At 60.3% G+C, this 11931-nt stretch overlaps 2 protein-coding genes across 2 annotated transcripts in view; one reads left to right on the forward strand and one right to left on the reverse strand.

The window, feature by feature from the left end:
• The window catches only part of SH2D3C (SH2 domain containing 3C), a 35241-nt gene extending 31001 nt beyond the window's left edge, over positions 1–4240 (reverse strand). The window contains exon 1 of the mRNA XM_036022261.1: positions 4103–4240. The gene's annotated coding sequence lies outside the window, so the exon portion shown is untranslated. The remainder of the gene's footprint in view (positions 1–4102) is intronic.
• A 450-nt stretch (positions 4241–4690) lies between these two features.
• Positions 4691–9501, forward strand: CDK9 (cyclin dependent kinase 9). Its single transcript, XM_028521082.2, has 7 exons — positions 4691–5603; positions 6069–6150; positions 6901–6991; positions 7351–7517; positions 7628–7799; positions 7963–8111; positions 8574–9501. Exons 1-7 carry the CDS (start codon positions 5164–5166, stop codon positions 8937–8939), a joined length of 1467 nt encoding a protein of 488 aa, XP_028376883.1. The 5' UTR covers positions 4691–5163; the 3' UTR covers positions 8940–9501.
• Positions 9502–11931: the final 2430 nt, after the last annotated feature.

Here is an 11931-nt window from a genome sequence, read left to right on the forward strand (position 1 = left end):
AGCCTCCACAGACTGACCCGAATCCCGGGACGGTCCCGTTTCACAGATGAGGAAAGTGAGGCTAAAGGAGACCAAAGACGTCCTGGCCGGGTGGCTCAGCTGGCGGGAGGGCCATCCCATACACAAAAACTTTTACGGGGGTTTGATCCCTGGCCGGGGCACTTGTGGGACGCAGCCAGTTGATGTTTCTCACATCATTGTTTTTCTCTTTCTAAAATCAATAAACGTATCCTCAGGTGATGATTAAAAAAAAGAGAAGACCAGACAGAAAGGCAGGTGTCTCGGCTCCCAGGCCGGTGTCCCTCCCATGTCTGGGTTGTTGTCAGAAGCGGGGAGGGGCCCCTGGCCGGCAGTAGCAGGCCCTCCTCGTGGGTCCCTGGCCTCTCCCCCAGGAGGCATCCCCGCGCCTGGGGCTGACTGCTGAGGCCGTGGTGTCAGCCAGGGCTGGCTTCCTGGCCAGATCCGCTTTTTTTTTAAATTTAATATTTACTTTAGATTTTAGAGGGGGAAAGGAAGGAGGAGGAGAGGAAGAAATGCATTGATGAGAGAGAGAAACATCGATTCTCTGCCTTCCATATGCACCCTGACCGGGGACTGAACCTGCGACTCAGCCGTGTGCCCTGCCACGGAGTCGAAATGGCGACCTTTCCGTTTGCGAAATGACACCCAACCAACCAAGCCACACTGGCTGGAGCCAGGCCCACTCTTGACCTACTGCGTGACTCTTCATGAGAGACTTGACTGCTCTGGGTCTCAGCTTCCTTAGCTGTGAACTAGGTCACAGGAGCCCTCACTTCCTGGGGCTGCCCCGCACATGGAGGATGAGGGCAGCAAGTGTTGGCCCAGGCCAGCCTGCTGTGGCTTCTGCAAAACCCTGGCAGTTGGTGCTGAGGGGCGGGTGTGGCTCAGGCCAGGAAACCCCAGCCCCGGGCAGGCGTGAGCCTGGAGTCCCGGCTGCCCCGCGGCCGCCACGTGGTGTGCTGGAGCTGCCCTGTCAGAGCTGGGGGCTCTGCCGCTGGCCCTGGCGCCAGGGCAGTTGCAACATCCCCAGGAGGATGAATGGGGCTCAGTGTGGCAGCTCTGCCGAGCTCAGAGCCCCCTTTGTGCTGCCTCGAGTGGCCGTTTGGAGTGCGGCTGGGGGACCTGCCGGTGGGTGGCTGTCCCACAGGCCGTCCTCGGTCCGTGCTGGAGGCCGGCCACGTGCCGCTCCGCAGCCCTGAACACACCATGCTTTCCTTCCCTCAGGCCGGACCCGCACCTGGGATGCGGCCTCCGTCGGGTCCCTCTGGTCTAGATCGAGCCATAGTGCCCCACCCCCCAGGGACCCAGCTCTGATTTCTGTCCCCTCTCGCCTTGCCCTCTCCCCGAGTCTGTGACTCAGCTGCCTGGAGTTTGGACGGGCAGTATTAGGGACTGGAGACCTTCAACTTCCTAGCCAAAGGCATGTGACTCAGGCACACCCAAGTTCAGACCCCTTCTGCATGACCTTGGGCAAGTCCCATCACTCCTTTGACCATCATTTCCCCCGTCACCAAAATGGGACAAATGTGACATCCCTCCCACCATCCCGTGGCAGTGAAAGGAAACATGCGTGGGACGGCATCATGCGTGTCACATCCACTGGAGCCCACTCGCGTGTTCCAAACAGGCCTCGGGCTCCCCGGGAGCACCCGGCCCGATGCGGCCAGGTCGGCTCCATCCTGCCATGCTGCACACCTCAGGAGACTGCCGGCCCTGGCCCTCCCCAGGAGTCTGGTACTGGGGGCCATGGCGGGTGATGGTCAATGACCCGGCCTTCGAGAGGAGAGGCCTGGCTTTGGATCTCAGCTTCCTGGCTGTGTGGCCTCCGGCAGGCCGCTTCACCTCTCTCAGCCTCGGTGTCTTCTCCTATAACTCGGCCCCAATAATAGCAACCTCCTAAGAGGGGTTCTGTCAAGTTCTGGGGGAGGGGGAGGGGCAGGCGACACATATTATCAACACGGGGCCGGGGCCAGGCTCGGTACCCAGCGGGTGGAGGGCAGAACACCCAGGGCTGTGGGCATCACACCGCCGTTCTCTGTGCTGGCCTCGGTCTCCCTGGACACGCCGGCAGCCAAGAGCAGCCCAAACACCATGAACCTGTCTTCCCCTCCCCTCCACACTCCTCCACCCTGTCCCTGCTCAGGGGAAGAAAACAGAGGATCCAGGCCAAGGTCAAACCCCTGGCCGGGAGCTCTCTTTCCTGCCCTGTGCCTCGGTGGCCCTAAGTGTAAGATGGCGGCAGGATCAGAGGCGCTCTCGGAGCCCGGTCAGCCGGCCAGCGCACGTTTACTGGGTCCTGGACGCAAGCCCAGCCTGGCGGGCTTAGCCGATCCACGGAAGCGGGAGGCATTTCCCTCCCACCAGCAAACCAGAGGCCAAAGTCAGAGAGAAGTCGTTTCTGGCTAGAACCTCATTTCTTTTTTTTTTTTTTTTTTTTAATGTTTTTTTTTTAAGATTTTATTTATTTTTAGAGAGGGAAGGGAGGGAGAGAGAGAGAGGGAGAGAGAGAGAGAGAGAAACATCAATATGCAGTTGCTGGGGGTTACGGCCTGCAACCCAGACATGTACCCTGGCTGGTAATCGAACCTGCGACACTTTGGTTCCCAGCCCACACTCAATCCACTGAGCTACGCCAGCCAGGGTTCATAGAACCTCATTTCTTCTTCCAGCTGGGTGATCGGGACTCCCAGGCCCGGGCAGCCTTCTGAAGGGCTTCAGACCTCTCCTGCCTGTCCCCTGCCCCCAGGAAGGCTGGGGCACAGGGCCCCAGAAGGAAGTGACTGGCAATGTTGGGGTTCAGGCCAGTGGCGCTGGGGTGGAGGTGATGACAAGGCCGGAACTTCGTCTGGGGCTTCTGCCCACAGGATGTGACTTAGGGAGAGTTCGTGGAAGTGGGCAGAGGCCCCAGCCTGAGAGTCTGACGGGGGGAGCCGCCCAGACTCACGGCAGACCCTCAATGCTGCCATCCCCTCCCGCGCCTCCCAGGGCACCCAGGGCACCCACCCGGCAGTGTCGCACCAAAACCATGCCCTAGCTCCACCCCAGGCCAGACGGGCAGGATCCTGACGTGGGTAAGTGCTTGCAGACACCACACTGACGCCAGCTGTCTGACCTGGCCAGGAGATGTCATTTCTGAGTGTCAGTGTCCTTGTGTGTGCTGTGGAGGCGGTAACAGTGCCCACCTCCTCTGGCTGGGAATTGAGATAATTCCTATAAAGCACTCAGTGTATGGCTTGGACAATTTCTGTTCCCTCAATAAATTCTAATTGCTACAGTTATTATTTCCTCCTTCCTTGCCCTTGCTGCCCCCAGGTTAGCTACTGGTCTCCCGGCTTCTCAGAGTGTACCCATGTAGCCGGTCCCAGATCACTCCCTGATAAGTCCCTACCTAAAACCCTTGGTGGCTCCGCACTGCCCTCAGGAGAGGGCTCCTCATTCCTCTCCTCACCCTCACAGCCCTCCCTGGAACAGCCCTCCCCCAGAACAGGGTCTCTTGGAACACTAGGACCACCAGACCCACTCCTGCCTCCTCCTGCAAGGATGCTTCAAGGCCAAGTGTGGGGGGTAAGAGCTGGGAGCTTTCCCGCAGGTACAGAGGGCCCTTAGCTGCAGTGAGGGAGGGCAGACCCAGCGCAGGAAGGCCGTAGGGGTTAGGAAACAGGACATCTGTGTGGCCACAGCCTAGGAGGGGAGCTGGAAAGAGCCTCAAATATCACAATTTGGTTTTTCCTGAAAGGAGTGGAGGGAAATACATGTAGGCCCTACGTCAGAATGATCTGGTGGGTGCTGTGAGGGGGGCAGCGGCAGAGGCCAGGCCTGGGAGGCCAGGGCTCAGGATCCGTGGGCAGAGCACCGGGGAGGAGGGGCAGGTCAAAGGGAGAAGGCAGCTTTGCTGGGGGCCGGTTGCTGAGTTAAGGAGAGCTGGAGGAAGAATCGGGGGTCCCTGGAGCCAGCAGAAATACGCTTGGGAAAGGCTGGGGCAGGGGCAGGGGTCACGGGGTTAGGGAGGGAGACACTGGGTGGACGGTGGGCTTGGTGCCTAGTGCAAGGACAGCGGGTCTCACCCAGGACCGCTACTTACTGTACTCCTGGCGGGACTGTGAATAGCCTGAGTCAAGAGAATCCTCTTCAGACAGACCAGGTTCGAGCCCCAGCTTTGTCACTGTGTGCTCTTGGCTGGGTAAATGACCTCACCTCTCTGAGCCTCAATGTCCTCCTCTGTAAAATGGGTTAGTAACCCTGGCTATGAGGCTGTTGATTCAGGCTTCAACGGGAACGCCTAGCACTGCCCGAGCACACAGGGCCGCTGAGGGAACGCTAGCTCTTTTTGTGGTTCCTGACCCGGGGCTGCGCGAGCTCGGGCGGCGGAGCTCGTTGGGGACGGGGTCCTGTGGGTTTCAGCCCTGCCGGCGAGAGAACAGGGGGGGTCCAAGCCTGGAAGGCCCGGGCGTCTCTCGCTCGCCGCTTCCAGTGTCGCCGCGCCCCCTGGCGGCCATCGGTTGCCATGTCAACGGCGGGTGGCTGAGGCCCGGGGAGGCGGCGGGGGCCGTTCTCTCCTCCCAGGACCGAAGGCCGCTCCTTGGCTGTCTCCCGCCTTCACCCGTGGTGGGGGGGCACTCCGAGCTGGGGAGAAAGGGGCTCCCTGCGGCAGCTGGCTTGTGGCGGTAAACTGAGGCACGCGACAAGGCGCCCCGCAGCCAGGTGTCGAGTGCGGGCCCCACCTCTGAAGGCGGAGGAGGGGCCGCGGGTGGTGACGCGCTGAGGGCCGCCCGCGGACAGCGGGCGGGCGGCGGCGGCAGGTGCGGCCGCGGAGGGCGGGAGGGAGAAGGGAGGGGGCGGGCGGAGGGGGAGGGGAGGGCAAGGCCCCGGCACCTCCCCCTTTATAACGCGCCCCCTCCCAGGCTCTTGGGCCGCCTCCTTGTCGGCTCTTCCCGTCTCGCCCCCTCGCCCGGCAGCCCCGGGCCCGGGCCCGGCCAGGGAGCCCCCAGGCCGCGGCTTGGGGGCCGCCCCCCCTCCCGCTCGCCGCCCAGCGCAGCCCGGCGGAGGCGGCGCCGTCGGAGGAGGAGGAGCAGGACACTGCGGCTGGCCCGGGATCGGGCGCCAGAGCGGCAGCGGCTTCGGCAGCAGCGGCGGCCCGGGCCAATGCAGCGGGACGCACCGCCCCGAGCCCCAGCTCCGGCGCCCCGACTTCCCGCGCCCCCGATCGGGGTCGCCGCCAGCAGTGGCGGCGGCGGAGGCGGGGGCAGCGGTGGCGGTGGAGGCGCCTCTGCAGCTCCGGTTCCTCCTGGCCTCCCGGGAACTACAAGTCCCAGGGGGCCTGGCGGCGGGCGACGAACGGAAGAGGCGGGGTCGGCGCCGCGAGGCCGGAAGTGGCCGTGGAGGCGGAAGTGGCGCGGCCGCGGAGGGGCCTGGAGCACGGCGGCGGGACCTGGAGCGGGAGCGGCGGCTGCGGCGGCGGCTGGGAGCGGTGGTGGCGCTCTGGGGGCTGCCATGGCAAAGCAGTACGATTCAGTGGAGTGCCCCTTTTGTGATGAGGTGACCAAATATGAAAAGCTCGCCAAGATCGGCCAAGGCACCTTTGGGTAAGACTGGGACGGGAGGGACCCGGTGCCCTGGGCCTGCACCCCTCAGGGCCCCCGCCGAGACGCACGGGAGCTGACCGGAGGTGGTCTGGGAGCCACCTATCCCTAGACTTGTCCCCTGGTCTTGCTAGGCCGCTCAGCTTCCCGCCCGGGCCTGACGGAGCTGGCTGGCGGGGAGGAGCCTGAGGCCCGTGATGGGGGACGGGGAGGGGTTGCCGAGAGGAGCTTGTGAGGGGAGCAGGTTCTCTCCGGGAGACGCCTGGGTCAGAAGAAGAGTCTAAGGGGACTTAGTAGGGGCTCGGAGAGGGACTGCAAAGAGCGGATGGTGGGGTAGCCGAGTGCCCTAGGTACCAGGCCCCGCCCCGCCCTGGAGTCCCTGTTTTCCTCCCTTCCTCTTCTGGTGGGGGAGGGGCGGGCCCTGCGAAAGTGGTTTGATGAGGTTTGGGTCTCCCTCTCCGCCTACAGGGAAGTGTTTAAAGCAAAGCATCGCCTGACCGGCCAAAAGGTGGCTCTGAAGAAGGTACTGATGGAGAACGAGAAGGAGGGGGTGAGTATGGGTCAGGTGGCAGGCAGCGGACTCCCCTGGGCACGTGAGTTTCCACCCTGTTACTTCTAGCACTTGCACGTTGAGACTGAACTTCTGTATAGTAGTCCCGGTATTTCCATAGTACAGGGAATTTGACCTCTAGATAAATCGTTTAGTTCAAATGCTTTCAAGCATTTGGTATTTCATCCTTAGGGAAATGCATTTGGGGCCAGGAGGGGGAGCTCATTGCACTGAGTGCCTAGTGGTTTATGAAGTTAGGAAGTCTTTAAACCGTGTTTCCTCAGTGTTGAATATTTTTAAGAAATATATGCAGTGGCTTTTAAAGGGTGTGTAGTACTCAACTGAAAAGGAGCCGTTTCCTCTCCCCTACCCCATCTTCGCTCCAGCCCAGCTTCTAGAAACCTACTTCTTAGCAAGGAAATTTCTTGGTATTTTTGTTGTCTTTGCTACTACTCAGCAAGTTAAACGCCCACAGAGCTAAAATCTAAAAGCTGAAGAAGCTGTAGAGCATTTAGTGCCTAATAGTGAAGAAGTTAAGTAACTATTTCTATTCATTGTCTCAAACCGACTCCTTGAGGGGTGCATACCCCTTACTTCACACCCATTTCCCAGATTAGGCACCTGAGGTAGCTGATTTCAGAGCTGTGGTTTTCCTCGGCCCCCCAACCTGTGCCCCTTGGAACACCCCCCCTGAGCAGCTCCTTGGTCTGGTGTGTGCTCACTCAGTTCCCACCCCCTTTCCCCACACAGTTCCCCATTACCGCCTTGCGGGAAATCAAGATCCTCCAGCTTTTGAAACATGAGAACGTGGTCAACTTGATTGAGATCTGTAGAACCAAAGGTAAGTTGCTTGGATTTGATTCCCATTTTCCAATGAAGTAAGTGAGGCCTACGACTTAGGGCTTTGTTTGCAAGGTTGGAATTGAATGCACTTCAATTGCCTCTTCTTAACCTAGACGTAACTACCGTGACTGTTCTCTCCAGTGTTTCCCTCATAGTTGGTGCTTCCCCCGGGCCTGCCACGGCCCCTGGCCCAGCGGAGGCCCTCGGGAAATATTTTCCCATTGAAGGGACATGCAGACGGACGCTGGCTGTCCGTGGGTTGGAGGGGTGTAGGAAGTGGTTGTGGGGCAATGAGTTGCATGGGGATTTTTGACCTCCTTCTTCTTGCTCCCCTTCCCCTCGTTCTTCCCACCTCAGCTTCCCCCTATAACCGCTGCAAAGGCAGTATATACCTGGTGTTTGACTTCTGCGAGCATGACCTTGCTGGGCTGCTGAGCAACGTACTAGTCAAGTTCACGCTGTCTGAGATCAAGAGGGTCATGCAGATGTTGCTCAATGGCCTCTACTACATCCACAGGAACAAGGTGGGGAGGAGACACCGAGGCTTGATCTGGCCTTCGCTCCCACCTCTGGGCGGGTATGGCTGAAAGACCCTGGGAAGCTAACGGAGCCCTCACTCTTGCCCTTCCCACAGATTCTGCACAGGGACATGAAGGCGGCCAACGTGCTCATCACCCGAGATGGGGTCCTGAAACTGGCAGACTTTGGGCTGGCCCGGGCCTTCAGCCTGGCCAAGAACAGCCAGCCCAACCGCTACACCAACCGTGTGGTGACGCTCTGGTACCGGCCCCCAGAGCTGTTGCTCGGTGAGGACCCCCGAGTGGGCAGAAGGGGGCAGGGCGTAGGCATTCAACTGGCCTTGGCCCCTCCCCCCCACTGCCAGGGCTTCTTGAGCCGCCGGCCCCAGGGCGTTGTGTCTCAGGAGGCCCTCGGGCTCAAGGGGCCCTCCTGGTGCGCTCTTCTTCCCAGGGGAGCGGGACTACGGCCCCCCCATTGACCTGTGGGGTGCTGGGTGCATCATGGCGGAGATGTGGACCCGCAGCCCTATCATGCAGGGCAACACGGAGCAGCACCAGCTCGCCCTCATCAGCCAGCTCTGTGGTTCCATCACCCCCGAGGTGCGTGGCCAGGCTGCCTGGGCCCCTGGGCCCTGCAGGGTGCAGAGACCCGGAAGTCTCCCTGGCAGGGGAGGAGGGGGGAGTGGCCCAGAAGGCAAGCTCCTCTCCAGAGGTGGCTGGTGGAGGGGCAGGGCCTGCTCTTGCGAGCCACGCAGGCCGGCCCGCTCCATTGCAGGTTCTGTGGCCTCGGGGAAGGCGTTTGAACTTCTCACCTCAAGTTGAGTTTCTCTTCTGTGAGACAGCTGCCGGGAGCAGCTGTGGTGCCCACGCTCCAGGCGACTCGTATAAAAGGGCCTGGTGCTCTGCGCGCTGAGGATGTGGTCACTGCTGCTCGCTCTCCAGGGGTGGGCTGGGAGCATCTGAACGGAGACGGTGTCGTCCCTTCACATGCTTGACCGACAGACAGACTGTTCCTCTCCTGAGCTAACTTCATCCCCCCCCCCCCCGTGCCCCACCCCCCAGGTGTGGCCAAACGTGGACAAGTACGAGCTGTTTGAGAAGCTGGACCTGGTGAAGGGCCAGAAGCGGAAGGTGAAGGACCGGCTGAAGGCCTACGTGCGGGACCCCTACGCGCTGGACCTCATCGACAAGCTGCTGGTGCTGGACCCCGCGCAGCGCATCGACAGCGACGACGCCCTCAACCACGACTTCTTCTGGTCTGACCCCATGCCCTCGGACCTCAAGAGCATGCTGTCCACCCACCTGACGTCCATGTTCGAGTACCTGGCGCCACCGCGCAAGAAGGGCAGCCAGATCGCCCAGCCTTCCACCAACCAGAGCCGCAACCCGACCACCACCAACCAGACAGAGTTCGAGCGTGTCTTCTGAGGCCGGTCCTGCTGCTTTTCCTTGGGGCTCTCGTTTCGTTTGTCCTTCTGCTGTGTGACCCGCACTGTGGAGATGGTGGGGTATTTGAGTTTTTTCTCTCGTGCAGATTTTCTGTAACCCCCACCTGGGCACTGGGAATGCCAGCTGAATGGACAGGAGCGAAGCTTGGCAGAATGCCCAGAGGCCCCTGGCGCTGCATTGCCCGGTTCCCTGGTTTTCTGGGCGACGTCCGGAGGGTCTCGTGGACCTTAGGGCGGGCACGGGGTGAGAGGAGACGTGCGCCCCGCCAGGGACTTCGTAAGTTCCCGGCGCGATGGGAGGAAGGGCAGGGCACTCACCGTCCCCAGCCTTCTCGGGGTGAGAAGCGTTCATGGGGGACAGCCAGCCCGGAACGCGGGCTGTGCTCCTGGCGTGACCCTGAGAAGCACTACGGCCGGCCGGCAGAGACTCGGTTCTCCGGGAGGAGGATTTTATCATGTGTCCTTTACTCGGTTGTTTGGAGACAGTTCTGGGCAGTTCTCCCAGTTGCAATTAAAGTTGACTGCTTTCCTTTCCCCAGTAAGTGGCTGTGCGCTTATTCCGTCTCAGACTCCCAGCGCTCAGCCTGCAGCCAGCGGGCTGGGCTCTCCCCTTGAAATTCGATTTGTCATTGTCTTGACTCTTTGTGCCAGTTGCATCCGATACAATTGTGCAGGGATTTTGTCTCCCCCCGGGGTCCGGCACCTTCCAGAACACTTGCCACCCTGCTCGCCAGAGGGCAGGTGCCACAAAGCTCTCCTGTCCCGCCCCCCCCCCCCCCCCCTCTGTCAGAGGAGGAGGAGGGAAGGCGTGAACAAACGGTGTCAGTCCTTTGGTGAGGGACCTGGAGAGGGCCCGCTGGGAGCTGCGCCTGCAGTGCAACCAGCCGGGCACGGCCTTCCATGGCCGACGGACAGACAGACGTGCTCCGTCTTGACTCGTGAGCACGGGAGGCTGCAACAGGCCATCGATGGAATGGCGGCATCAGAGCTGCAGCTTGCAGAGCCCGCCCTCCGGGCTCTTGGGGGAGGCGACAGAGGGAACGGCAGGAGAGTTGAAGGGTCTGCTAGGGGCCAGGGGAGGGGGCAGCGGCCTGGATTAAAGTGGTGAGGGGGCGGGAGGACAGAAGTCAGTGTGAGGGGGGGTCTCGGGGCCTCTGGGCTGGGACCCTTGGAGAGGCAGCACATACTGCATCTAAACTGGCGAGCAGGCCCGTTGGAGAGGCCACCACCTGCACTCCGTCCCAGGTGGCGGCCTCTCGAGGGGGCCCAGGAAGAGAGCTCGGCAAAACCTTTGGCTGGGACTGTCCTTGTGAAAATGGACCCGGGTCACGGCTTCACACCAGCGGAAGTCAAAAAAGCTTCCTGACTAGTGTTTCTTGGCGCTGCCATGCCAGGTTACCGCCAACATGGCAGCTTCAAATCACATCTGTTCTGGAGGCTAGGAGTTCGAAATCCAGGTGTGGGTGGGGCAGGTTGCTCTGGGAGGCCCGGAGGGAGAGCCTGCCCGCTGCCTCTCAGCTCCCGGTGGCTGCCCGCGCCCCGTGGCGTGCTCCGCTTGCGGACTCGCCCCTCTCCGCTGTGACTTCACGCGGTGTCTCTTAGTGAGATGAGGGGCACCAGTCCCCGGATTTAGGGTTCACTGTGACCCGGTGTGACCTCATCTTAGCCGATTACATCTATGAAGACCTTTGCAAATAAGGTCACATCGCAAGGTCCCAGGCAGACGAGACTTGGCAAGATGGTGTTCATCTCGGTACAGCTGGTAATCGAAGAACTCCAAGAACGGCAAGGTGTCCTATGACAAAAAGTTGGTAGGTTTTTAAATGACATACTTGTCCTGGTGGAATTGTCCAAGGTACATTTTTTTTTCCTCTGGAGAACAGTTTCTATAAGAGGCTCATTCTCAGACCCAGCAATTTCACTACAGAAATTTCTTATAAACATTTATGCAGTCTGTCATCTCACGGAAGGGGGAGAAGGGGGATGTGGCCCACTCGGGCATGCCAGTGTTTACACGTCCTGGGATCCAGGCAACAGACGAAGTAAGACGTGAGCAGAGGGAGGACCTGGCTTGTGTGGCTCAGTGGACTGAGCGCCGGCCTGCAAACCGAAAGATCACAGGTTCGATTCCCAGTTAGGGCACGTGCCTGAGTTGTGGTCCAGGTCCCCAGCTGGGGGTGTGCGAGAGGGGGTGTGCTGGATGTGAGAGCAACTGATCAATGTGTTTCACACATTGATGTTTTCCTCTGTTTCTCCTTTCTTTTCCCACTAAGAGTAAGTAAATATCCCTGGCTGGTGTAGCTGCCGTGGATTGAGCACAGGCCTGTGAACCAAAGGGTCACTGGTTCGATTCCCAGTTAGGGAGCATCCCTGGGTTGTGGGCCTGCTCCCTGGTAGGGGACGTGTGGGAGGCAACCACACAGTGACGTTTCTTTCTCCTTCCCTTTTCTCTCTCTAAAAATAAATAAAAATCTTAAAAAAAAAAAAGTGGCCAGAGGGAGAGTGGGTTCCAGAAACTAAGGGACAGAATGTTTCAGGGAGGAGGCCACGATTGTTTACACGAATTCTGCTGATGGATCTAAAATACAGACATGAGGGCTGATCATGGGCTCTGCCCACGTCGAGGTCAGTGGTGGCCCTGGCAGGAGCCATTGGGTTGAGCCGCTTCCTGTGAAACCCTGTGGGAGCAGCAGGATCACGGGAGACGGGGAGGAAGGGAATGGAGGACAACAAGCAGGGGCCTCTCCCGAGAAGGAGCATGGAAAACGAGCTGGTCTCGTACAGTCTGAGAGAAGAGCGTGACTTTGTGGGACGGCCCTTCCATTGGCCAGTGGAGCAGGCACGGGTTGATTCTCGTCCCACAGACGGAAGGGCCCTGGGGCTGCAACCTCGAAGACCATGCCCCTGACCTGTTCTCAGCTCCCTCTAGTGCGTCCACCCTGTTCAGGGCAGCCCTACATGTGGAAAAGCAT

The sequence above is a fragment of the Phyllostomus discolor genome, chromosome 3, assembly GCF_004126475.2.
Source record: "Phyllostomus discolor isolate MPI-MPIP mPhyDis1 chromosome 3, mPhyDis1.pri.v3, whole genome shotgun sequence".
In the NCBI taxonomy this organism is placed as follows: Eukaryota; Metazoa; Chordata; class Mammalia; order Chiroptera; family Phyllostomidae; genus Phyllostomus; species Phyllostomus discolor.

Excerpts from the sequence above, each read along its gene's own strand:
- CDK9 (XM_028521082.2), top strand. The coding sequence starts at position 5,164 with ATGCAGCGGGACGCACCGCCCCGAGCCCCAGCTCCGGCGCCCCGACTT. Across the intron at positions 5,604-6,068 it reads ATCGGCCAAGGCACCTTTGG|GGAAGTGTTTAAAGCAAAGC; the intron begins GTAAGACTGGGA and ends CTCCGCCTACAG. Across the intron at positions 6,992-7,350 it reads TGAGATCTGTAGAACCAAAG|CTTCCCCCTATAACCGCTGC; the intron begins GTAAGTTGCTTG and ends TTCCCACCTCAG.